Consider the following 25,986-nt stretch of genomic DNA (forward strand, 5'->3'; position numbering starts at 1 on the left):
CCCTGGATAAACTTTCTTGATTGCCAGTTCCATAGATCTGTTCTGATCTGCAATGAATATTAAGATAGCTAGTTCAGCATCTGAAGTAGATATGTCCTTTATGAATGTAGTTAATACAAATATTGCAGAAGTAACAACCACTGACCTGTTAAGACAGTCTTTGGGGCAGGTCCTCCCATCATACGCAAGAACTCAGCAAAAACCCATTTGAAATTCTCTTCTTGTTCATCATGCATCACTAGCCCAGCAAAGATAATGCTTTGAAAATGATTGTTAACCCCAACGAATAGTCCAAATGGCATATCGTATAGGTTAGTCCTGTATGTTGTACTATTCTCTGCCTCTAGCTCCCCCTGTTTGCAATGGACCATACCAGAAAGTCAGATACTTCCTATAACAATTGTACTTAGCTTATAAATAATCTAATCTTAGCACTCACCGAGCAACCGCATACTATCTCCTGCATGCACTTCGTCCTCTCGGCATTTAGTCTACTCTTACCATATCTAATCTCGAAACCAATTTTCCAGGAATACAAATTGTAGAAGTCATATGCTTCACCGAGCGAATCGAATGTCAAACCAAGTGTTGGGCGTACAACACTTTTTGTAGGTTCCTCGGCATACTTGCGAATCGACTCCTTGAGTGCGCTCATCCGTGACGGACATGGCGTTCTGTCCGGTGGCGCACTCCCCAGCCATTATCTGAATATTTTTCAGAGCAAGTACAACATTCAGTCCCAAATGCCATGGAAGCGGCGTTTCGGCGGCCACTTCTTTCCGTCGAAACAGAAGCTCCTATTCCTCTAGAGTTCAAAACATCTTCAGCTGCTCACAAGCCCAATTCAGTTACAAAAACCAAACAAAACGGAAGATAATGAAGCAAGAAATAGTTAATAGACACAAAATTAAGAACAAGAAAATAAAATAATGCATGAGAACCAACCAGCGAACTTTTCAAAACTTCACCGGAAAATGTTACAACCGAAAAAACTTGTGGTGCATATGCGTGTAGCACCCTGCGTGTAGAAATACATTACGATCGAGTAGCAAATCACAGTCGATCGGTCAGAACAAATTGTCAGATTGAATTTTGATTCACGATCGATCATCAGTCGACGTAGACGCCACAGGTCTCTCTGATCTCGCCTTGGGTGCCGGTGAGAACGCCAGCCCTGCCCATGTTGATCATGGCGACGGCAAAGTCGGCGAAGAAGATGTCGAGAGAGGAGGCGTTGTTCATGAGCGCGACGTAGGCGCCGGTGAGGCTGTCCTCCAGCAGCGCGGCGTCGGAGCGCAGCACCGCCCGGTGATTGTACACGGACTCGTAGTATCCCAGGTCGAACTCGGCCACCGTCACCTCGTCCATGGGCACCACGCTCGCCATCTTATCTGTTGGGCACTTGGTCGTCAGCGTCTTCCCGTACGCCGGCTCCAGCGAGGGGTCCTGGTCGCCGGCTCCAGTGAAGTTGTAGAGCCTCTTGGAGAAGGACGAGCAGTGCGTCACTCCAATCGTGTGCGCCGCTGCATCCATGCATTTGTATGTCATGTTCAGTCAGGTCATCGGAGATAAAGGACACCGCGGTCGAGTTAATTATGAATGATTCTTTCGTACCGGAGAGGACGACCATGTCCTTCATGGTGAGGTTCTTGACGGCGAAGTACTGGGTTAGCACGGTGACGTTGCCGTCGGCTGGTGGCAGGTTGGTGAGGGCCTCCTCCAACATGGACACGTTCCCGTCGCGGCGCCCGGTCTCCACCTCGTAGCGTGGCCCAGCGCTCTGCACCACGACAGCGTATGATGAGCAGAGCAATTTCATAATCAATGGAGTACTATACTAGTAACAGCGGCAAGGAGTACGTACAAAATTGACGGCGTCGCGCGCGGCCATGGCCATGATGTCGGCGCAGGAGACGACGAGGGGGCATGCTTTCTCCACCACCTTCTTGATAGCCTCGATGGCCTCGTAGCCGCGCACGGTGAGGTTGGGGTCGGCGTGCTTCTCAGCGGTGCCGTTGTGGGAGTTGAGCAGGAGGGAAGCGTCGCAGCCCCGGACGAAGCAGTCGTGGAAGTGGAGGCGGAGGAGGCCGGCGCGGAGGGTGGAGTCGTCGGTGAAGATGGCCTCAAGCTCGGTACGCACAAGTTCCTCCACGCCTGGGCACGTCATGTTGTAGTAACCGTACTGCAAATCGGCCTGCGCAAAGCTGGCCAGGAGGCTCGCCGCAGCAACCAAGATAAAGAATGTGGCGGAAGCCATGGCAGAAGACTCGATGAACTTAGGTGCGCGCGGTCTGATCGAGCAAGGAAGAGGAAATGGATGGATGAAGATCCTGGTGGATCGTGGCTGCATTTATATGGCGATCGATGGTGCAATATGGATCGATGTGTGATGGAAATGTTGAGTTGACCTTGCAGGGCACAGTTCGTGCTCGCCATGACCGTCGACAAAGATAGCAAACATGCCTTGCGTGCGGACCATTACCAGCGCAGCTTGATCGCCTCTGTCATTGTAAGGGGAATATTCGAGATAGGGGTGATGAATTGGATTATTTAGGACTACTTGGAAAATCAAAGTTATAAATGAGCTGCTAATTCTGTGCTTTGCGGCGCTGGATACTGTACGTTTTCTTTGTTTTTGTATGTTTGTCGATTAAAGGGACTGGTCAACATTTTGTTTTGAAACTAAACAGGCTCGTCAACTCCTTGCTTGATAAAAATTAATACAGTACCTTCATAAAGAAATATAAGAGCATTCGAATGTTATATCGCACTTATGGAGATTATAGCATTCGTCTTGCCCGCACTGCCCCATTGCGCGTGTATGGCCGGCCTAAGGCGTGCGTTCGTTCATTGGGTCTGATCGCTACCAAAAATGATACATCGACGGGCTCATTACGGGGTATTCGCGGACCTTCCAACCAACTAATACTTTGCCCCCCCCCCCCTCCCCTTTTCAGGGCGGTGGGGCCGTCCCTCCTCCTTTGGTCCAATCATAGATTGGCACTTCACCCCGTAAAAGGCCCGTAATACTCTGTTGATGTAGCATTGCTCGCTCGCTACTGTGTTCCTTCTTGTTTTTTTTGTCTTTTTTTTGTTTCTTCTTCAGCTTTTTTGGTTTTTTTCTTTGTTATACTTTGGTTTTCACCGGCTTCTTTGTGTTTGCTTTTTTTCGTCATATCATTTTTTTCTTTCTTGGTTTTCTTCGTTTACTTTTTGTCAGTTTTTACCAATTTTCTTTTTAACATGTCTCTGCTTTTTCTCATTACACGGTGTACATTTCTAGTGCACACATGAAACATTTTTTTAATACACATTGGAAATGAATTTAAATACATTATGCACTTTTTTTAAAAAAAATACATGTTTTGAACACTTTTTAAATACATGGTAGCATTTTCCAAAATATTTATTGGCCCATTTTTAATGGTAATAATGTTTTTACTAAACAATGCAAAATTGTTTTACATTGCATAAATATTTTTTAAATGTCACAAACATTTGGTTGAAACGCGAGAATACTTATTTCAATGTCAGGTAGATTTTTCAAATGGCAATAAACATGTTTTAGAATACGCAAACATTTTTCACACATTGTATAAACAGTTTTTGAAATGTCACGAGAATTCTTTTGAAATGCAAGAATATTTCTTTAAAGTAAAATTCGTCTAATATAAAACATGCCACGTTAGGTGGGCCAACAAATCATATTTGTGGTGGTTGCCATCACTACTGCATAATATGGAAAGTGAAAGGTTTAATTCCATGCACTATACTGAGCTAAAAGTAGCCCGATCAGAGAAAAGCCAACATCACTAATGATTGTTCCATTTCAGCCCATCTCCAGCGGCGTTTCTCCTAGATTGCTGTTGAAGATAGGGCCATGTCTTCAACAGCAATCTAGGAGAAACAATTCAGTTATCCCATGCATATTTGGAACCTTCTGTAGACTCTCGACTAGATCGCAACATCACACGCTCTTTGCTAGCGTAGCCCCATCCAACTGAACGAGTTATGGCGGGTGCGAGTTTGCTTGAAAATTAAGATCTTTGTTTGTCATCTTATTAATTAGGGGGGAAGATTTCCTTCCTAAGATCAAGCATGTAAGCAGAACGACCCTGACGATGATCGTTGCCCCCTTTTCAATGTAGAAGAAGATATCAACCACATCTTGTTTTTTTAGCAAACACGCGGTTACTCTGGAGCTGTCTCCAAGAGGTCGCGGGTTGTAGTTAGTACCCCCAAACTTCTTTGACATGTACGATACCATTGTAATATCTTCTATCGCATATATCGCATGTTGTGGGTGGGCTTCCACGCGCTCTCTTGGACGGTTTGGACTATCAAAAACAAACTTCTCATTGAGCGTATCCATGTCGGACTGCCACTGGCGCGATACTCAAGCTATGTGTTTTTTCTTTTTTTGCAACAACGAAATGTACCGAGAAAGTTGTTGGGAAACATTGCATGGAAAAACAAAAAATTTCTATGCACACGCAATGATCTATCCATGGAGATGCATAGCAACGAGGGGGAGAGTGTGTCTACGTACCCTCGTAGACCGTAAGCGGAAGCGTTTAACAACGTGGTTGATGTAGTCAAACTTCTTCTAACTCCTCCCAAGTGGCGCCCCCCCTTCTTATTTGTCGGAGGGGGAACGAAAGAGGAGGCGGAAAGGGAAGGGGGAGGCCGAATCCCTCCCTTTCCTTTCTCTTGCCCTCATTCCTTCTCCCCCTAGTTCGGCCCTTATGGGGGCCGCACCAGCCTCTGGTGGGTGGTGCATTTCCCCTCTTGGCCCATAAGGCCCATATCTTTTGCCGGGGGTGCCCGGAACCCCTTCCGGTGACCCGATATGTACCCGGTACCCTCCGGAACATTTCCGGTGTCCGAATACCATCGTCCTATATATCAATCTTTACCTCTCGACAATTTCGAGACTCCTCGTCATATCCGTGATCTCATCCGGGACTCCGAACAACACTCGGTCACCAAATCACATAACTCATATAATACAATATCGTCATCGAACGTTAAGCGTGCGGACTCTACGGGTTCGAGAACTATGTAGACATGACCGAGACACCTCTCCGGTCAATAACCAATAGCGGAACCTAGATGCCCATATTGGCTCCTACATATTCTACAAAGATCTTTATCGGTCGAACCGTTATGACAACATACGTAATTCCTTTTGTCTATCGGTATGTTACTTGCCCGAGATTCGACCGTCGGTATCTTCATACCTAGTTCAATCTCGTTACCGGCAAGTTTCTTTACTCGTTCCATAATACATCACCTCGTGACTAACTCCTTAGTCCTTTGCTTGCAAGCTTATGATGTGTATTACCGAGAGGGCCCAGAGATACCTCTCCGATACTCGGAGTGACAAATCCTAATCTCGATCTATGCCAACTCAACAAACACCTTCAGAGATACCTGTAGAGCATCTTTATAATCACCCAATTACGTTGTGACGTTTGATAGCACACAAGGCATTCCTCCAGTATCCGGGAGTTGCATAATCTCATAGTCGAAGGAATATGTATTTGACATGAAGAAAGCAATAGCAATAAAACTGAACGATCATAATGCTAAGCTAACGGATGGGTCTTGTCCATCACATAATTCTCCTAATGATGTGATCCCATTATCAAATGACAACTCATGTCCATGGTTAGGAAACCTTAACCATCTTTGATCAACGCGCTAGTCAAGTAGAGGCTCACTAGGGACACGGTGTTTGTTTATATATTCACACATGTATTTAGGTTTCCGATCAATACAATTCTAGCATGAATAATAAACCTTTATCATGAATAAGGAAATATAAAATAACAACTTTATTATTGCCTCTAGGGCATATTTCCTTCAGTCTCCCACTTGCACTAGAGTCAATAATCTAGATTAAATTGTAATGAATCTAACACCCATGGAGTCTTGGTGCTGATCATGTTTTGCACGTGGAAGAGGCTTAGTCAACGGGTCTTCTACATTCAGATCCGTATGTATTTTACAAATTTCTATGTCTCCCTCCTTGACTTGATCACGGATGGAGTTGAAGCGTCTCTTGATGTGTTTGGTTCTTTTGTGAAATCTGAATTCCTTCGCCAAGGCAATTGCTTCAGTATTGTCACAAAAGATTTTCATTGGGGCCGATGCACTAGGTATTACACCTCAGATATGAACTCCTTCATCCAGACTCCTTCACTTGTTGCTTCCGAAGCAGCCATGTACTCCGCTTCACATGTAGATCCCGCCACGACGCTATGCTTGGAAGTGCACCAACTGACAGCTCCACCATGCAATATAAATACGTGTCTCGTCTGTGACTTATAGTCATCCGGATCAGTGTCAAAACTAGTATCGACGTAACCATTTATGACAAGCTCTTTGTCACCTCCATAAACGAGAAACATATCCTTGGTCCTTTTCAGGTACTTCAGGATGTTCTTGACTGCTGTCCAGTGATCCACTCATGGATTACTTTGGTACCTCCCTGCCAGACTTATGGCAAGGCATACATCAAGTCTGGTACACAGCATAGCATACATGATAGAACCTATGGCTGAGGCATAAGGAATGACTTTCATTTTCTCTCTATCTCCTGCAGTGGTCGGGCATCGAGTCTGACTCAATTTCACACCTTGCAACATTGGCAAGAACCCTTTCTTTGACTGATCCATTTTAAACTTCTTCAAAATTTTGTCAAGGTATGTGCTTTGTGAAAGTCCTATTAAGCGTCTTGATCTATCTCCATAGATCTTGATGCCCAATATATAAGCAGCTTCACCGAGGTCTTTCATTTAAAAACTCTTATTCAAGTATCCTTTATTATATCCAGAAATTCTACATCATTTCCAATCAACAATATGTCATCCACATATAATATTAGAAATGCTATAGAGCTCCCACTCACTTTCTTGTAAATATAGGCTTCCCCGAAAGTCTGTATAAAACCATATGCTTTGATCACCTCATCAAAGCATATATTCCAACTTCGAGATGCTTGCACCAGTCCATAAATGGATCGCTGGAGCTTGCACACTTTGTTAGCACCTTAAGGATCGACAAAACCTTCTGGTTGCATCATACACAACTCTTCTTTAAGAAATCCATCAAGGAATGCAATTTTTACGTCCATTTGCCAGATTTCATAATCATAAAATGCGGCAATTGCTAACATGATTCGGACAGACTTAAGCATCGCTACGGGTGAGAAAGTCTCATCGTAGTCAATTCCTTGAACTTGTCAAAAACTTTTCGCGACAAGTCGAGCTTTGTAGACAGTAACATTACCATCAGCGTCAGTCTTCTTCTTGAAGATCCATTTATTCTCTATGGCTCGCCGATCATCGGGCAAGTCCAGCAAAGTCCACACTTTGTTCTCATACATTGATCCTATCTCAGATTTCATGGCCTCAAGCCATTTATCGGAATCTGGGCTGATCATAGCTTTTTCATAGTTCGTAGGTTCGCCATGGTCTAGTAACATGGCTTCCAGGACAGGATTATCGTACCACTCTGGTGCGGAACATGCTCTGTTCGACCTACGAGGTCCAGTAGTAACTTGATATGAAGTTTCATGATCGTCATCATTAGCTTCCTCTCTAGTTGGTGTAGGCATCACGGGAATGGATTTCTCTGATGTGCTACTTTCCAATTCGAGAGAAGGTACAATTACCTCATCAAGTTCTACTTTCCTCCCACTCACTTCTTTCGAGAGAAACTCCTGATACGTCTCCAACATATCTATAATTTTTTATTGTTCCATGTAGCTATATTATCAATCTTGGATGTTTTACAATCATTTTATAGTCACTTTATATCATTTTTTCGTACTAACCTATTGACATAGTGCCAAGTGCCAGTTGTTGTTTTCTGCATGTTTTTTACATCGCAGGAAATCAATATCAGACGGAGTCCAAACGCAACGAAACTCCATAGAGATTTTTTTTTGGACCATAAGGAAGGTGATGGGCCCTGGCTGCGCCTGGGGGTGCCCTGAGGGGGGAACAACCCACCAGGGCGCGCCAGGAAGCCCAGGTGCGCCCTGGTGGGTTGTGCCCACCTCGGGTGCCCCCGGACCGCATCTTTGCTCTATAAATACCCCAATATTCCAGAAACCCTAGGCACGTCGACGAAATATTCATCCAGCCGCCCTAGAGTCCAGAACCACCAGATCCAATCTAGACACCATCTCGGATGGGTTTCACCACCTCCATTGGTGCCTCTCCGATGATGCGTGAGTAGTTCTTTGTAGACCTTCGGGTCCGTAGTTAGTAGCTAGATGACTTCCTCTCTCTCGCTGAATTCTCAATACAATGGTCTCTTGGAGATCCATATGATGTAACTCTTTTGTGGTGTGTTTGTTGGGATCGATGAACTTTGAGCTTATGATCATATCTATCTTTTTATATCCATGAAAGTTATTTGAGTTTCCTTGATCTCTTATATGCATGATTGCTTATAGCCTCGTATTTCTTCTCCGATATTTGGGTTTTGTTTGGCCAACTTGATCTATTTATCTTGCAATGGGAAGAGGTGCTTTATAGTGGGTTTGATCTTATGGTGCTTGATCCCAGTGACAGAAGGGGAACCGACACGTATGTATCGTTGCTACTAAGGATAAAACGATGGGGTCTATCTCTACATAGATAGATCTTGTCTACATCATGTCATCGTTCTTATTGCATTACTCCGTTTTTCCATGAACTTAATACACTAGATGCATGCTGGATAGCGGCCGATGTGTGGAGTAATAGTAGTAGATGCAGGTAGGAGTCGGTCTACTAATCTTGGACGTGATGCCTATATAATGATCATTGCCTGGATATCGTCATGATTATTCGAAGTTCTGTCAATTTCCCAACAGTAATTTGTTCACCCACCATTTGCTATTTTTCTTGAGAGAAGCCACTAGTGAAACCTACGGCCCCGGGTCTTCTTTCTCATATATTTGCCTTTGCGATCTACTTTTTCCTTGCATTTATTTTCAGATCTATTAAACCAAAAATACAAAAATACCTTGCTGCGTTTTATTTCTATTTATTTTATTTGGCGTTCGATCTATCAATCTACTACAATTTACCTCACGTCTGTTTGCCTATGTTGAGGCGCCGTACCCCAGAAGAGATTGACAACCCCTTTAACATGTTGGGTTGCAAGGATTTGTTATCTGTGTGCAGGGGCTATTTACGTTGTGTTGCTTGGTTCTCCTACTGGTTTGATAACCTTGGTTTCATATCTAAGGGAAATACATACCGCCGCTGTGCTGCATCATCCCTTCCTCTTTGGGGAAATACCGACATAGCTTCAAGCGACATCAACTCCTTCTCTAGAAATGTTCCATTCTTGGCAACAAAGATCTTGCCTTCGGATCTGTGGTAGAAGGTGTACCCAATTGTTTCCTTTGGGTATCCTATGAAGACACACTTCTCCGATTTGGGTTCGAGCTTATCAGGCAGAAACCTTTTGACATAAGTGTCGCAAACCCAAACTTTAAGAAACGACAGCTTAGGTTTCTTGCCAAACCACAGTTAATACGGTGTCATCTCAACGGATTTAGACGGTGCCCTATTTAACGTGAATGCAGCTGCCTCTAATGCATAACCCCAAAACGATAGTGGTAAATCGGTAAGAAACATCATAGATCCCACCATATCTCATAAAGTACGGTTACGACGTTCGGACACACCATTACGCTGTGGTGTTCCAGGCGGCGTGAGTTGTGAAACTATTCCACATTGTTTTAAATGAAGGCCAAACTTGTAACTCAAATATTCGCCTCCACGATCAGATCGTAGAAACTTTATTTTATTATTACGATTATTCTCTACTTCACTCTGAAATTCTTTGAACTTTTCAAATGTTTCAGACTTGTGTTTCATTAAGTAGATATACCCATATCTGCTCAAATCATCTGTGAAGGTCAGAAAATAACGATACCCCCCGCGTGCCTCAACACTCATTGGACCGCATACATCGGCATGTATTATTTCCAATAAGTCATTGGATCGCTCCATTGTTCCGGAGAACTGAGTTTTAGTCATCTTTCCCATGAGGCATGGTTCGCAACTATCAAATGATTCATAATCAAGTGATTCCAAAAGCCCATCTGCATGGAGTTTCTTCATGCGCTTTACACCAATATGACCTAAACGGTAGTGCCACAAATATGTTGCACTATCATTATCAACTTTGCATCTTTTGGCATCAATGTTATGAATATGTGTATCACTGCAATCGAGATTCAACAAAAATAGACCACTCTTCAAAGGTGCATGACCATAAAAGATATTACTCATATAAATAGAACAACCATTATTCTCTGATTTAAATGAATAACCGTCTCACACTAAACAAGATCCAGATATAATGTTCATGCTCAACGCTGACACCAAATAACAATTATTCAGGTCTAAAACTAATCCCGAAGGTAGATGTAGAGGTAGTGTGCCGACGGCGATCACGTCGACTTTGGAACCATTCCCGACGCGCATCGTCACCTCATCCTTAGCCAATCTTCGTTTAATTCGTAGCTCCTGTTTCGAGTTACAAATATGAGCAACCGAACTAGTATCAAATACCCAGGCGCTACTACGAGCATTAGTAAGGTACACATCAATAACATGTGTCACGACCGGTTTTCCAGTAAAAATATTTATTGAGAAACCCATCCCTTTTACGGACCAGTAGAGAAGAATCCTTCTCACTGGTAGACAAATTCTTGATCACAGAAGAAAACCAGGAGTACTAAATATAATACAAGGTTGAGCGGAGACTGCTCAACAATTTATTACAAGCACGCCAATAATACATAAAGGCGGATAGGGTGGCATAACTACTGACTCACAATAAAAGCGGTGGTGGATATGTCACAATGAAGTGGGTGACATGACTCCTGAATCTAATAGCTCTTCAAGCATCAGAGTGAGGCTCGAGGATCCTTATTGTGGGTGGCGGAAGCGTATATAATACAAGTGACCAATATCCAGGATCGCACGGGACTGACTGGGATTCCTCTAGGCGTCGGACTCACTATCAAACTCTTCATCCATGAGATCGCCTTCGTCAACATCTGGCCAAATCAACAAGCCAGGTGAGTACTATGAAAGTACTCGCAAGACAGTTCGGACATAAGATATAACAAATGTAAACATGATGCATATGAACAGATTAACAAAGCGCACTCAGACCATGAGATAGCAATGCGTGGGAAAATAAAAGGGAAGTCGGGCGGTAGTCCTCCCGAAATCCCAATGCAGTACTGAGGCCAATCGAGTGTCTAAAGGATACAAATGAAATAACAATGCCGCAGTCGGGCGCCAAGGCGACACCACATAAAGGGCTTATAATGGAAAATAAATGATAGTGCGTGCCACAGTCGGACGTCTGAGCGACATCACATAAAGGGCTTATATCGAAAGTAAATGACAAGAGTGCCACAGTCGGACGTCTGAGCGACATCACATAAATGGCTTATATCGAAAGTAAATGACAAGAGTGCCACAGTCGGACGTCTGAGCGACATCACATAAAGGGCTTATATCGAAAGTAAATGACAAGAGTGCCACAGTCGGACGTCTGAGCGACATCACATAAAGGGCTTATATCGAAAGTAAATGACAAGAGTGCCATAGTCGGACGTCTGAGCGACATCACATAAAGGGCTTATATTGAAAGTAAATGACAAGAGTGCCACAGTCGGACGTCTGAGCGACATCACATAAATGGCTTATATTTCATAACTTAATATCTCAGTAGCTCATGAATTTAAATCATTTCAAAGGAATATTCAGGTACGAGATAAATAAAAGGTTAGTCCATCCACAGGAACAACAATTCAAACGGGTATACCACTCAAGCTTGATCACCGGGGATTTTACCACGAGGACTGACATAGATATGGATATGCTGGCCATGGTCCTTGACCATGGACACGATGACTCGAAAGGATTTGACTCTGCAGAGTTTGTACTATTTAACCACAGCCAATACTATTTAACCACAGCCAACGGATTTCAGTAGTCACAAGGGACTAGTTCCGTTTACAGTGTTTTAGGAGAAACACATCTAACTAGTACACACCCATTCAACATTCCGATGCCAGGAATCACCCTCGGCAACATTCAAGAAAAACTTTGAGACGGGGAGGCTACAACCTCGCGTAGCATGGGATCAAATTTATATACGCGCGCTCTAAGGGGTGCCCCCCTCTCGGTCCCAACCGGAAACACCCATGCCCCCTGACCGGATGATTGGCTTTAATCCAGGGCCATGGAACCCTCATCCCGGCCCCTCTATTTGGTGTGTACACGGAAAGAGGTTAACAGCTTACTAAACCGTATTCTTTGCAGAAAACATGTGGCAGCACGAAAGGGGAAGAACGGTAACGTGGCTCAGTCCACGTTAACGTCGGAGTTTATCGGATGATGTAAGACTGGCATGCTACAACAATACCATCTTACTACCTTTCATGTCACCACATGATCAGGTCATCTCTCATCAAAGATCACGGTAACTTCGAAACCCACGGTCAGTTGCCTTGCATGCAACGTAATACTCACTGATGCTCCTATGCCATGCACAAACCATTCAAGCAAACATGCAAAACACCTATCATATCAGAGGTTCAAACATGCTTGCCTGGTTCGGAGAAGTCGGAGTCTAGCTTGGCGAAGTTCGCGGCTCCGTCACCTCTTCCGGAATCTACGATATAACGAAACCGTATACTAACGTGAACATCGACGCGTGCATAAAAATTGTTCCAAAAAATTTCCAAATAAATACTATAAAAAAACTAGACTGACAGAAAAAGAATCAATCAAAATCATCTTTTATTAAAAAGTTATAAGGGTTTTAGTCAAGGGACTGATCTGTGATGAAACAGAAAAGAACCAGGGACTTGTTTGAGAAAACAGAAAACGGTTCGGAGTAAAAGGCGCCAGCCCAAAGAGAAAACGCATTTGCCCGAAGGCGCCAACAGAAAACGGTTCGAGGGGGGAAAAGAAGAGAGGCTGACGGGGGGGGGGGGGTCCACCCGTCAGGTTTAAAACTCCAATGGAGCTCGCCGGCGCCCGAAGGCTGCGGTGGTCGCCGGCGTCGAACCACGGCGAGGCAGAGAGATCGGAGGGTACCAAGAGTTTCAGGGTGTTCTTCCGCGTCGGTGGGTGGTGGACTTGGTCGTCGGAGAGCACCACGTCGACGGCGACACTTTCTCCGGCGGACGGTGGTTCGGGCGATGGTGGAGTACTCCGGTGGGCGCTGCAAACTCCAAATTGAAGCGCGGGTCAGGAGAGTGGATGCATTAGGAAGCTACTGGCAAGAGTTGAGAGGTAGAGGTGCACGCACGGGGGTGAATCGAGCTGGACCCCGTGGCGGGTCGAGGCGGCCGGAGTTGGGGAAGAAGGCTCCCTCGGGGCTCTTCCAGTGGCTTGGCGTGGTATTGGTGGAGTGCAGAGGTGGTGTGGGTTCGAGTTCGAGCTCGGAGCCTCTATTTATAGGCGATCCGAGGGGGTGGCCGTGAACGGGGTAGCTCCGGCGAGCGATTACGGCGAGGCAGTGGTTGGGCAGTGGGTTTAAGCGGCTAGGCACCATCAGGGAGGATCACTGGTGCCGTTCCCCCGCTAAACCTTGGTCGGGCTAGGCGTAATGCGCCGATCCTCGACGGGGCGGCCGTACGGGCACGACGGCGGCAGAGAGCGCGCTCCGCGCCTAGCAGTTCACGACGACGGATGGCAGCGTGCACGGGCGAGTGGGTGGCCACGCGGCGGCCTTCGGTGGCTTGGGCGGCGCTGGACGGCGCCGTCCACGCTGCGCCTCTCTCTGGCAGCCGCAAAGCCGCTGCTGCCGTCGCTCACGGGGTGGCGCACCTCCTCCTGCTCGTCGCCGACGCCCGCAAACCTCCAGACAATCGTGCGGCGCAGGGATAAGAAGGAGGGGACAGGGAGCAAGGCGCCACCGCGGTACTGGCGAGATCGACATCGGGCTCTGAAGAAAACGACAGTAGTTTACTGAAACTGTTACTCTGAAAAACTGAAATTGACAGAAACAGTGCTCTTCAGGTGTTCGACGAAATGATTTGGCATGAAGAAAAAAATTTCTGGAGCTGGGACTTGGTGAGGTGACCTCTCAATGCATCCAGAGGCTGCCTGAATTTTCTCAGATTTTTAGGAGGAGAAAACAATTGAATTTCATCAAATTTGGCAAATATGGTCCAAACTTGCAGCAAGTATAATTTGAAATATTTGAACTGGAGATCAGTGGATCTTCATGGATCTAGGTTGATGGCTCTAAGGACTAGCTAGGGAAATTGGTTTGGAGGCAAAATTCAAAGTAGAAAGGGTAGCTCCTTTGTAAATCTCCAAGAGCCAAAGTAGAGGGCAGAAATTATTTTTGATGAGAAATAAATGAAAGAAAATTTTATGGGGAGGTTCAAACTGCTGGATTTGAAGGATATCATGATCCAAAGATGGGGAAAAGCTTTTGGGAGGGGATTTCCACTTAGGTCATGGCAAGAGGGATTTTTGAAAGGGGAAAAGATCACTCAAAATGCCATAGGGCTATTTAAAAGATTTTCAAATATATTTTTCCAAATGAAAAACATTTGAGCCAACATGAGATGAAAAACCTCCAAGACCAACAATCAAGTCTAGGATGAAACCAAACAAAACATTTGTCATAAAAAAGGAAATTTTTGAGAGGGAGAGTTCTTTAGAAGAAAATTTAAATACCCTCCTCAAATCAAATAAAAGATTTTGATAAAACCAAAAATAAAAATTTTGGGTGTCACAACATGTATATCAAATATACCTTTGTTCACTTTGCCATCCTTCTTATCCGCCAAATACTTGGGGCAGTTCCGCTTCCAGTGACCAGTCCCTTTGTAGTAGAAGCATTCAGTTTCAGGCTTGGGTCCAGCTTTGGGCTTCTTCCCGGGAGTGGAAACTTGCTTGTCATTCTTCTTGAAGTTCCCCTTCTTTCCCTTGTTAACCATCAACACTTGATGCTCCTTCTTGATTTCTACCTCCGCAGCTTTGAGCATTGCGAAGAGCTCGGGAATTGTATTCTCCATCCCTTGCATATTATAGTACATAACGAAGCCTTTGTAGCTTGGTGGCAGTGATTGAAGAACTCTGTCAATAACATTATCATCTGGAAGATTAACTCCCAGCTAAGTCAAGTGATTATGATACCCAGATATTTTGAGTATGTGTTCACTGACAGAACTGTTCTCCTCCATCTTGCAGCTATAGAACTTGTTGGATACTTCATATCTCTCAACTCGGGCATTTGCTTGAAATATCAACTTCAACTCCTGGAACATCTCATATGCTCCATGATGTTCAAAATGTCTTTGAAGTCCCGATTCTAAGCTGTAAAGCATGGCACACTGAAATATCGAGTAGTCATCAGATCGAGCTTGCCAGACGTTCAAAACATCAGCATCTGCTCCTGCAGCAGGCCTTTCACCTAGCGGTGCATCAAGGGCATAATTCTTCTGTGCAACAATGAGGATAATCCTCAAGTTACGGACCCAGTCCGTGTAGGTTCTACCATCATCTTTCAACTTAGCTTTCTCTAGGAACGCATTAAAATTCAGGGGAATGGTAGCACGGGCCATTGATCTACAACATAGATATGCAAATACTATCAGGTCTAAATTCAATTAATCAAATTACTTAAGAGCTCCCACTTAGATAGACATCCCTCAAGTCAACTAAATGATATGTGATCCAAATCAACTAATCCATGTCCGATCATCATGAGAGATGGAGTAGTCATCAATGGTGAACATCTCTATGTTGATCATATCTACTATATGATTCACGTTCGACCTTTCGGTCTCCAGTGTTCCGAGGCCATGTCTGTACATGCTAGGCTCGTCAAGTTTAACCCAAGTATTCCATATGTGCAAAACTGTCTTGCACCCGTTGTATGTAACGTAGAGTCTATCACACCCGATCATCACGTGGTGTCTCAAAACGACAAACTGCAGCAACGGTGCATACTCAAGGAGAACACTTTTACCTTGAAATTTAGTTAAGGTATCATATTATAATGCTACCACCATACTAACCAAAATAAGATGCATAAAGATAAACATCACATGCAATCAAAATATGTGACATGATATGGCCATCATCATCTTGTGCTTTTGATCTCCATCTCCAAAGCGTCATCATGATCTCCATCTTCACCGACTTGACACCTTGATCTCCATCGTAGCGTCGTGGTCGTCTCGCCAACTATCGCTAACGCATAGTGATAAAGTAAAGCAATTACATGGCATTTGCATTTCATACAATAAAGAGACAACCATAAGGCTCTTGTCGGTTGCCGATAACTTTTACAAAACATGATCATCTCATACAATAACATATATCACATCATGTCTTGACCATATCACATCACAACATGCACTGCAAAAGCAAGTTAGACGTCCTCTACTTTGTTGTTGCAAGTTTTACGTGGCTACTACGGGCTTCTAGCAAGAACCGTTCATACCTACGCATAAAATCACAACGGTGTTCCGTCAAGTTTGTTGTTTTAACCTTCTTCAAGGACCGGCCGCAGTCAAATTCGATTCAACTAAAGTAGGAGAAACAGAGACCCGCCAACCACCTTTATGCAAAACTAGTTGCATGTCTGTTGGTGGAACCGGTCTCATGTGCGTGGACATGTAAGGTTGGTCCGGGCCGCTTCATCTTACAATACCGCCGAATCAAAATAAGACATTGGTGGTAAGCAATATGACTATCACCGCCCACAACTCTTTGTGTTGTACTCGTGCATATCATCTACGCATAGACCTGGCTCATGATGCCACTGTTGGGAATCGTTGCATGGAAAAACAAAAAATTTCTACACACAAACAATGATCTATCCATGGAGATGCATAGCAACTAGGGGGAGAGTGTGTCTACGTACCCTCGTAGACCATAAGAGGAAGCGTGTAACAACGCGGTTGATGTAGTCGAACTTCTTCTAGCTCCGACCGATCAAGTACCGAACGTACCACACCTCTGAGTTCTGCACACATTCAGCTCGGTGATGTCCCTCGTCTTCTTGATCTAGCAAGACATCGAGGTAGTATATGAGTTCCGTCAGCATGACGGCGTGGTGATGGTGATGGTGAAGTGATCTCCACAGGGCTTCGCCTAAGCACTACGGAAATATGACCAGGGGTGTAAACGGTGGAAGAGGCGCCGCACACGGCTAGCAATTGTCTGGTTGTGCTAGGCGCCCCTCCCACATATATATAGGTGGTGTAGGAGGGAGCAGCCAGGAGGGCACCCCAAGTAGGCCGAATCCTACTTGGAGTCCTCCCAAGTGGCGCCCCCCTTCCTTATTTGCCGGAGGGGGAAGGAAAGAGGAGGGGGGAGAAAGGGAAGGGGGAGGCTGAATCCCCCCTTTCCTTTCTCTTCCCCTCTTTCCTTCTCCCCCTGGTTCAGCCCATATGGGGGCGCACCAGCCCCTGGTGGCTGGTGCGTTTCCCCTATTGGCCCATAAGGCCCATATATTTTGTCGGAGGTGCCCGGAACCCCTTCCGGTGACCCGATATGTACCCGGTACCCTCCGGAACACTTCCGGTGTCCGAATACCATCGTCCTATATATCAATATTTACCTCTTGACCATTTCGAGACTCCTCGTCATGTCCGAGATCTCATCCGGGACTCCAAACAACATTCGGTCACCAAATCACATAACTCATATAATACAATATCGTCATCGAACGTTAAGCGTGCGGACCCTACGGGTTCGAGAACTATGTAGACATGAAAGAGACACCTCTCCGGTCAATAACCAATAGCGGAACCTGGATGCCCATATTGGTTCCTACATATTTTACGAAGATCTTTATCGGTTGAACTGTTATGACAACATACGTAATTCCTTTTGTCTATCGGTATGTTACTTGCCCGAGATTCGATCGTCGGTATCTTTATACCTAGTTCAATCTCGTTACCGGAAAGTCTCTTTACTCGTTCCGTAATACATCACCTCGTGACTAACTCCTTAGTCGTTTGCTTGCAAGCTTATGATGTGTATTACTGAGAGGGCCTAGAGATACCTCTCCGATACTCGGAGTGACAAATCCTAATATCGATCTATGCCAACTCAACAAACATCTTCGGAGATACCTGTAGAGCATCTTTATAATCACCCAGTTACGTTGTGACGTTTGATAGCACGCAAGGCATTCCTCCGGTATCCGGGAGTCGCATAATCTCATAGTCGAAGGAATATGTATTTGACATGAAGAAAGCAATAGCAATAAAACTGAACGATTATAATGCTAAGCTAACGGATGGGTCTTGTCCGTTATCAAATGACAACTCATGTCCATGGTTAGGAAACATTAACCATCTTTGATCAACGAGCTTGTCAAGTAGAGGCTCACTAGGGACACGGTGTTTGTTTATATATTCACACATGTATTTAGGTTTCCAATCAATACAATTCTAGCATGAATAATAAACCTTTATCATGAATAAGAAAATATAAAATAACAACTTTATTATTGCCTGTAGGGCATATTTCCTTCAAAAGCAATAGAACAAGGAGGTCATCGCAACTCTATTGGGCCATGCATTGCTGCAGTAGCTCTCGTCATCAGACTCTCTCGTTCCTTGATGTTGTGGTTGCATGGGCTTATTGTTAAGCTCGTGCCTCCAGCAACTACCTTTTATTAAGTTTCTACATTTTGCTTTGAACTCTTGTTTGTATGGATGGTTGGTTTGTTGCGTTATATATAAAGTAGGGTGAAACTTTTGTTTCAAAAAGAAATCCTTGAATAATTTGAAGTAGATCTGAGAAAATATCTAGTATCAATATGCGTGTGATGGAGCAAGTCTATTGAGAATAAGCATTGGTTAGATGGTTAGCAGAGATAGTCCACCCATGGTCAAACTTCACAACGTCTTGTTTGTCTTATTAAAAAGAACTACTTGGCTAAGCATGCCACATAGGCAAAAAAAAATATTTGGCAATATAGTTAAAATGAGAAAGAGGAGTTTAGTGACTCAGGAAGAACCAATACCAAGCACGCGGACCTATGCAAAACACTTACTCTCTATTCATATATAGGGTCCAATGCGGCTTTCGAGACTAACTTTGACCACATGTTACAGCAATAATATATGACATACAAGTTTTTTTTGGGTGATATGACATGCTAGTTACACAAAGCATACCGTCAAATTCTTACATGAAAAAAGGTTTCAATGATATAATTTTCACATTATACATCTCATATACTATTAATCTTATCAATAGTCAAAGACGGTCTCAAAAAAGGCATTAGGCCGTATATATATGGATGGAGGGAATAAATGAAAGAAGTTTGTTTTATGCACGGAAGAGTTTAGTTGTTAAACAATTAATTGAAAGAAGCTTGGCAACAACAAACTAAGCACATATGCATTGGAGACTTCAGTTGCTAAACTTTTTAATGCACCTAGCACCCCATCTAAGAGCCCGTTTACATGGCAATCTTGCCTATGTGAAGGAGAGAGACATAAAAAATTAGGAGAGTGGTCTCTCATGCAAGAGGCTAGCTATATGCGCGTTCATAGATGTGAGAGCCTAAGATGCAGTCTCCCTCTTTCTCTCTTCATTAACTACTACTATGACATATCCGCAAAATACTTATAAAACCATGTTTAAAAAAAGCTGCATTGGAGAGCCCTAATAGGAGTAACAGCTTGCAGTAAAAAAACTAACTTGCAGTAAAATCCACTCGATGATGCAGTCTGTCCCATCCATGTAACACGATCCTTAACACCATGCCAATCGAACCTGACAGTGAGTCCGATCGTTTCTGAGCCGAGCAGAGCAACAGCCAGGAGCAACGGCAAGGCTACCAACCCAAACAGCGACTATGCATGTGTAGCACGCCCTGGGATGTTGCGAGTATTTGTTGCCTTGGAAGCAACGTGCACCTCGAAGCAATCCACACCTATGTTTCGATTCTTTCTTTTCTGAAGAAAATCTACATTTCAGTTGGCCCCAAAACTCTCCATATAATTTCCATAAGTGTTAGTTTGTTCCCTTCGAAGCTACGGCCCGGCCGACCGGCCGGCAGCCACGGAGATCAATCTCATCGTAGTCGACTGATCTCCGTGTCGCCATGCGTGCATTCGTGTGGTTGAGTTTTCACCCTTTGGCAGTGACTGAAACTTGCCAGCTACCAACCATGAAAACCTTACTACAAGCATTGCAGTTTCTGGGGCATACCTTCCTTATGCTACGGGCAAGCTCGCTGCTACGTAGCTCTCTGGTAGACTCGTTTCTTTTCTGCCATGTATTTATTCTCGTCTGTAAAATGTGTGAAGAAAATACTAGAAGATACGTGATGCTCCTTCCTACTGTAATGTTCGTGAATTGTGAACTTCTATTATCAAGTTTGGATTTCACACTTACTAAATCCAAATTTGATAATAAAAGTTCACAAAATTCACGAACATTACAAGTTTAATGTTTACAAATCAAATTATTCAAGTTCAAACATACGGATCTAAATTTTATTTTTATTATTTCTGGTGTTCGTTGTACCGCCATGGTAAAGATGAATAGATTGAAAGTTTTCTCGCAAAAAAAACATATGAAAGGGTCCAAATGAAGTAATCCTTCATCAGCTTGACATGACCGATCTATCTCGATTGATCTACAAAGGACCGAACTGTGATCCTGGTCTCGGTTGCTGAAAGTCCTGGTAACAATCATGACAATAGCCATTTCGAAATCATCATCGTCTTCTTCCGAAAGTCATCTTTTGATCCCGAGCTCATATGCTCCCGCATGAACAGTAAAATCGAAAAAATATCAAAAAAAATTCAAAAAAGTCCAAATTTTTTTTGAGAGAAACATTGACAAAAGTTCCAAGTGCCTGCAAAAATTCATCATGAAATCACATTCCTGTAAGGCGTGGCAAAAAAAAACAAATTTAGTGCTTCAAAATGCTTTTGAAAGTAGCTTTTTCAGAGTACTGTTTTTGTTTTTTTTGCCATGCCTTCTAAGAATGTGATTTCACGACGAATTTCTGCAGGCACTTAGAACTTTTGTCAATGTTTCTCCAAAAAAATTGGAATTTTTTGAATTTTTTTCGATATTTTTTCGATTTTACTGTTCATGCGGGAGCATATGAGCTCGGGATCAATTCCTCCGCGTCCGTCTTCTTCCTCCTAGTCCGACAAAGATTCGTCGAAGAACCTCTCCCTCAACCTCTTCATCTACACTATGCATAATATTCTAGTTCAAATTTAGTTGCAAACTGGCCTCTAGTTTTCCTCACCTAACCCTAGATGGCTAGGCAAAACTATCCCCTCCAGACTTCACTGGCGAGCCCGTGGATTCACCTCCTCTCTGTCAGCTGCTCGGGCAGCTGGTGGCAGGGAAGAGAAGCCCAGTGCCTCTACTCCGGTTAGTAGTTTAGGGTCGATTTCGGTGACGGCAACGACCGATGATCAAATCGAAGTAGGGCAGGAGGAGCGGCGGAGGCTGCGGGATGTCAGCGATGGAAGCTACGGATGGGCGCCAGAGGCATTGCCGGTGTGGATACAGGATACGTTCCAAGCGAGGGAAAGGGGAGATGCTCTCTCTCTCTCTTTTCCGTGGGCAAGAGATGCTCTTAACTAGCTTGTTTTTACACAACACTAAAGTTTAGCTAGCTACTATCTTGTGTTGCACTCTGCAATCGTAGTATCGATTTAACTAGCGGGTGGATTACAAATTGATTGGAGGTAAGAGTTACTCAACCCACTACCTAATAAAATTAGGACCTTGATAAGTGCCGCGTGTGTGGCACGAAGCAATTCCGCCCTGGCGTTTTTTGATGGCAACTTTAGTGTTGAAGTATGACAACTTACTGTTTGGATGGCAAGTTTCAGTTCTTTTGGGATTTTTTTTTTGAATGGCAACTTTAATGTAAAAAATGTTAGGGCAGTGTTACTTCGTACCACACGTATGGCATTTATCATTTGGGTAAAATTAACGGCGTTGATCTATTATATGAGTATTACTCTTACCTCTTATGTGAAAAGTTAAGATAAGAGGGACCAGATTAAAATTACTTGCACTAAAGTAATAATTCCAGTTAGTTACCTCTTACCACAAATGATCCCTCAAATGATTCGCGGCGCCTTCCCAACACATTCCTACAAGAATTGAATAATCGATGGTATGTTCATACCAATCACTGATCGGCACTTCAGTGTGCTTAGCTAGGTACGTAGCAAGGTCCAACGTGTGACAGGTGAACACACACCGACCAAAGACACAAAAGGTTGATGAAACAGTAGACGTCAACGTACTGCTTAATCATCCCCGGGCACAACTGAACCAGCCATACAAAGCTGCATGCCCTACGTACTTACTACCATTACACTGCACGTCAACCACTAAGAATACGCTAATTGTGGACTCTTCACTAATCCCAATCCTAATTTGTACGTGGACACTATATAAACCGGCTGCCAACCCGGAGGCACACAGGCAAAGTGACAACCTCCCCCTCCCCCTCTAGCATAACTTGCCAAGCCACTCCGGCAACCATGGCCTCCTCAAGGTCTCTCAGCAGTCGCAGCGGCGCAATGCTGGCCGGCGCGCTGCTCCTGCTGTTGTCTACGGCCTCCGCCGTGGCTCAGCTGGGCGTGGGCTTCTACAGCAAGACGTGCCCGCACGTGGAGGAGATCGTCAGGCAGGAGATGCTCGGGATCCTCAAGGAGGCGCCCACGCTCGCCGGACCCTTCCTCCGCCTCCACTTCCACGACTGCTTCGTCCGGGGATGCGACGCTTCCGTGCTGATCGACTCCACCGACGCCGCCAGTAACCCGGCAGAGAAGGACGCGCCGCCCAACAAGAGCCTCCGCGGCTTCGGCGCCGTGCAGCGCGTCAAGGACAGGCTCCAGTCCGCATGTCCTAACACTGTGTCCTGCGCCGACGTGCTCGCCCTCATGGCCCGCGACGCCGTCGTACTCGCAGGAGGCCCCACGTGGCCCGTCGCGCTCGGACGGAGGGACGGCCGCGTGTCCATCGCTAACGAGACAAACCAGCTTCCCCCACCCACCTCCAACTTCACCCGCCTCTCCAAGATGTTCGGTGCCAAGGGCCTCGACGCCAAGGACATAGTCGTGCTCTCCGGCGGCCACACGCTCGGCACCGCGCGCTGCGTGTCCTTCACGGACCGGCTGTACAACTTCACCGGCGCCAACAACCCCGCCGACGTCGACCCAGCACTGGACGCCGCATACGTGGCCAGGCTGAGGTCCCAGTGCCGGAGCCTCGCCGACAACACCACGCTCGCGGAGATGGACCCCGGCAGCTTCCTCACCTTCGACGCCGGCTACTACCGCCTCGTGGCAAAGCGCAGAGGAATCCTACACTCCGACTCCGCGCTCCTAGAACACCCGACCACCAGGGCATACGTCGAGCGCCAGGCCACCGGCCTCTTCGCCGCCGAGTTCTTCCGCGACTTTGCCGAGTCCATGGTCAAGATGGGCAACGTCGGCGTGCTCACCGGAGAACAGGGCGAGATCAGGAGCAAGTGCTACGCCGTCAACAAATAATCATCGATTCAACCATCGGGTGGACCATTCAGCATGGATGGTGAGCAATCTAAAAAAAACCTTGGATGCTGCAAAGTGCATGGTTAACTCGCTACTTTGATTGCTTGCTTGATTGCATTCGTTCGTACATACATATAATCGTGCTTAATTAACTTGACCCGTGATATATTTACACGCATATATTTCTTTTATCGGTGTATTCACTGGTGGCTAGTATGTTTGTAACTGATATTGATTGAAGATGCCGCTTTATTTCTTGTTTTTATTTCCATTTTAAGGGGGTGTTCAGTTCATCATGTATTGGCATCATGTAACGATAACGATGTAACGAAATAAACATTTTCTCGTAGTTATCAAGGATGACACCTTCGAAGGAACTAGTAATTCCTTAGAAACACTTTTTTTCCACTTATAAACGATTGTAGAGTGTCGATGGACTTGGGCTGCATCTTCAGTGTTCCACTCTTGGTCCCTCTCCCCTCTTCTTCGGTTTATTATTGCCGGTATCAACAGGGGTCATGGTGAACGACCACTTGTAAACTTTAGTTTTGTTTTTCAATTTGTACTGTCGATAACAAGCCATTATTTCTATCTTTGCCGCCAAGTCCTCATCACCCAGATGTCCTTACTTTTCTTTTTGAACACAAGTAAGCACCAAATTTTCATTCATCTCAGAAGCAAAGTAAAGCGTGAATTACATTCCCTTCCACCTGAAGATTTTGAAGAGAAAGTAAAAGAGGGTAAGAACCATTGCTTGAGAGGAATGAGTACAACTGAAGAAAGATTCTACTCTTGAGTTGAGAACCTGATGAGCACAATCATGAGCTACCCCATTGATGTTCCTGGGGATGTGATAAACAACAGCATTTACGAAGGATGTGTCCTGGATAAACTTGCTGAGAGGGCTGCGATATCTCCACATGATCAAGACATCATTTATATTTCTGGACGCCGCCATCTTTGCCAAGGAAAGATTGTCGGTGAGGAAAGAAACCTGATTAAGGTGAAGAGAGGCCGCCACCGCATCTGCTAGCCTAATCGCCAAAGCTTCTGCACATAGAGGAGAATGAGCATCATCCGCAGACGCCTGTACCATGATTTTCTTATCAATTCCTTGATCAATGACATGGACAAAAACACCAATCCCAGTGGCACCTTCGATCCCCTGCCAGGGATATTTTTCTTGCGCCAAGCAGCATCAGAATAGACTTTAGTTCCTGCAATGAGTAAATCAGATCTGATTGTGGATCCCTGCAAAATTTGTTCTGCACCTTGGGTTTGAGAGCTTGATGGTGCTGCAACTTGTTGGGCAGAGGATGGAGATGAGTTGGGGTCCTTACTTAGAAATGGGATTTTATTGCAACAACGGCAACACTTATACCGAAGATCAATACCGAGTGAGTTATTCCCACTAAAACGATGAGTAAACATTGTTTCTTCATGTGAAAGGCGGGTGCTCCACCAACTTCACATGGAAAAAGAAATTTGGTATACACAAGAGTTAGTTATTACTGGATTAAAAAGCAAGGAAAAGATTACTTCTCCCACGACGGTCAGACGAAAGTGGCTAAGGACTAGGTACCACGACTACCTCGCATACGCGCACTATAGTAGAACGTGGTCCACATTATCCTCCTCGGTGGTCTATGTGGTCAGCACGAGGCCCAACACACTTGATGAATGTCCCACATGGAGAAGCAACTTTGGCTTTCTTTAAGACAAGTCATGTTCGGTGCTTCACCGACGCTTGCTAGGCTAGTTCGTGGGCTGTGTCCCAATTCCCTGTCCGCACTCTCGCTCGCTCGCCAGCTTCGGGTTTTTTTTCGTTCACTATTCTCACTACTGGCATAATCCATGCAATCAAAAAAATCATGAATTTGAAGAACCAGGCAATTTTGAAAAAAGATCATAATACCCGTTGACCATTCACCATCGAAAAATTAAAAAATCATAAATTTTTTAAAAAAGTGAAAAATTATGAAAAAAGGTTCAGTAATCGGAAAACATTAAAAAATTGAAGAATTTAAAATTTTAAGATAGTTCTTAATTTTGATAAAAGTTCACAGGTTTAAAAAAAGTCACAAAATTCACAAAGTTCTTGAAAAATCGAAAAATGTTCACCAAATTTGAGAAACAGTTCATGAAATTTGAGGAGGGGGAAGTTCACAAATTGGAATTAAAAATTATAGAAAAAATTGAAAACAAAATTACAATTTTTTTAAAAAAATCATAAATTTTTAAAAAGTTCACACATTTACAAAAAGAAAAAGTAAAACAAAGATAAAAACCGGACAAAAGACCTAGTCCAAAAAATCTAGAAATAGAACAACAGGTTGGAAAGCTTCTAGAGCCTTCACAAAACCGGTTGGGACCAGAACGAACTCGGATCGGGCGTGAGCATCAGTTAGCAGAATAGAATG

General features: G+C 44.5%; 2 protein-coding genes across 2 annotated transcripts; one reads left to right on the forward strand and one right to left on the reverse strand.

Moving 5' to 3' along the window:
• Nucleotides 1-786: 786 nt before the first annotated feature.
• Nucleotides 787-2,343, reverse strand: LOC109740217 (peroxidase 1-like). Its single transcript, XM_020299256.4, has 3 exons — nt 1,865-2,343; nt 1,615-1,780; nt 787-1,523 (listed from the first exon to the last, which is right to left on the reverse strand). Exons 1-3 carry the CDS (start codon nt 2,255-2,257, stop codon nt 1,111-1,113), a joined length of 972 nt encoding a protein of 323 aa, XP_020154845.1. The 5' UTR covers nt 2,258-2,343; the 3' UTR covers nt 787-1,110.
• Nucleotides 2,344-22,502: 20,159 nt separating this feature from the next.
• Nucleotides 22,503-23,926, forward strand: LOC109740224 (peroxidase 1). Its single transcript, XM_020299260.3, has one exon. It carries the CDS (start codon nt 22,553-22,555, stop codon nt 23,564-23,566), a length of 1,014 nt encoding a protein of 337 aa, XP_020154849.1. The 5' UTR covers nt 22,503-22,552; the 3' UTR covers nt 23,567-23,926.
• Nucleotides 23,927-25,986: the final 2,060 nt, after the last annotated feature.

The sequence above is a fragment of the Aegilops tauschii genome, chromosome 2, assembly GCF_002575655.3.
Source record: "Aegilops tauschii subsp. strangulata cultivar AL8/78 chromosome 2, Aet v6.0, whole genome shotgun sequence".
Lineage (NCBI taxonomy): Eukaryota > Viridiplantae > Streptophyta > Magnoliopsida > Poales > Poaceae > Aegilops > Aegilops tauschii.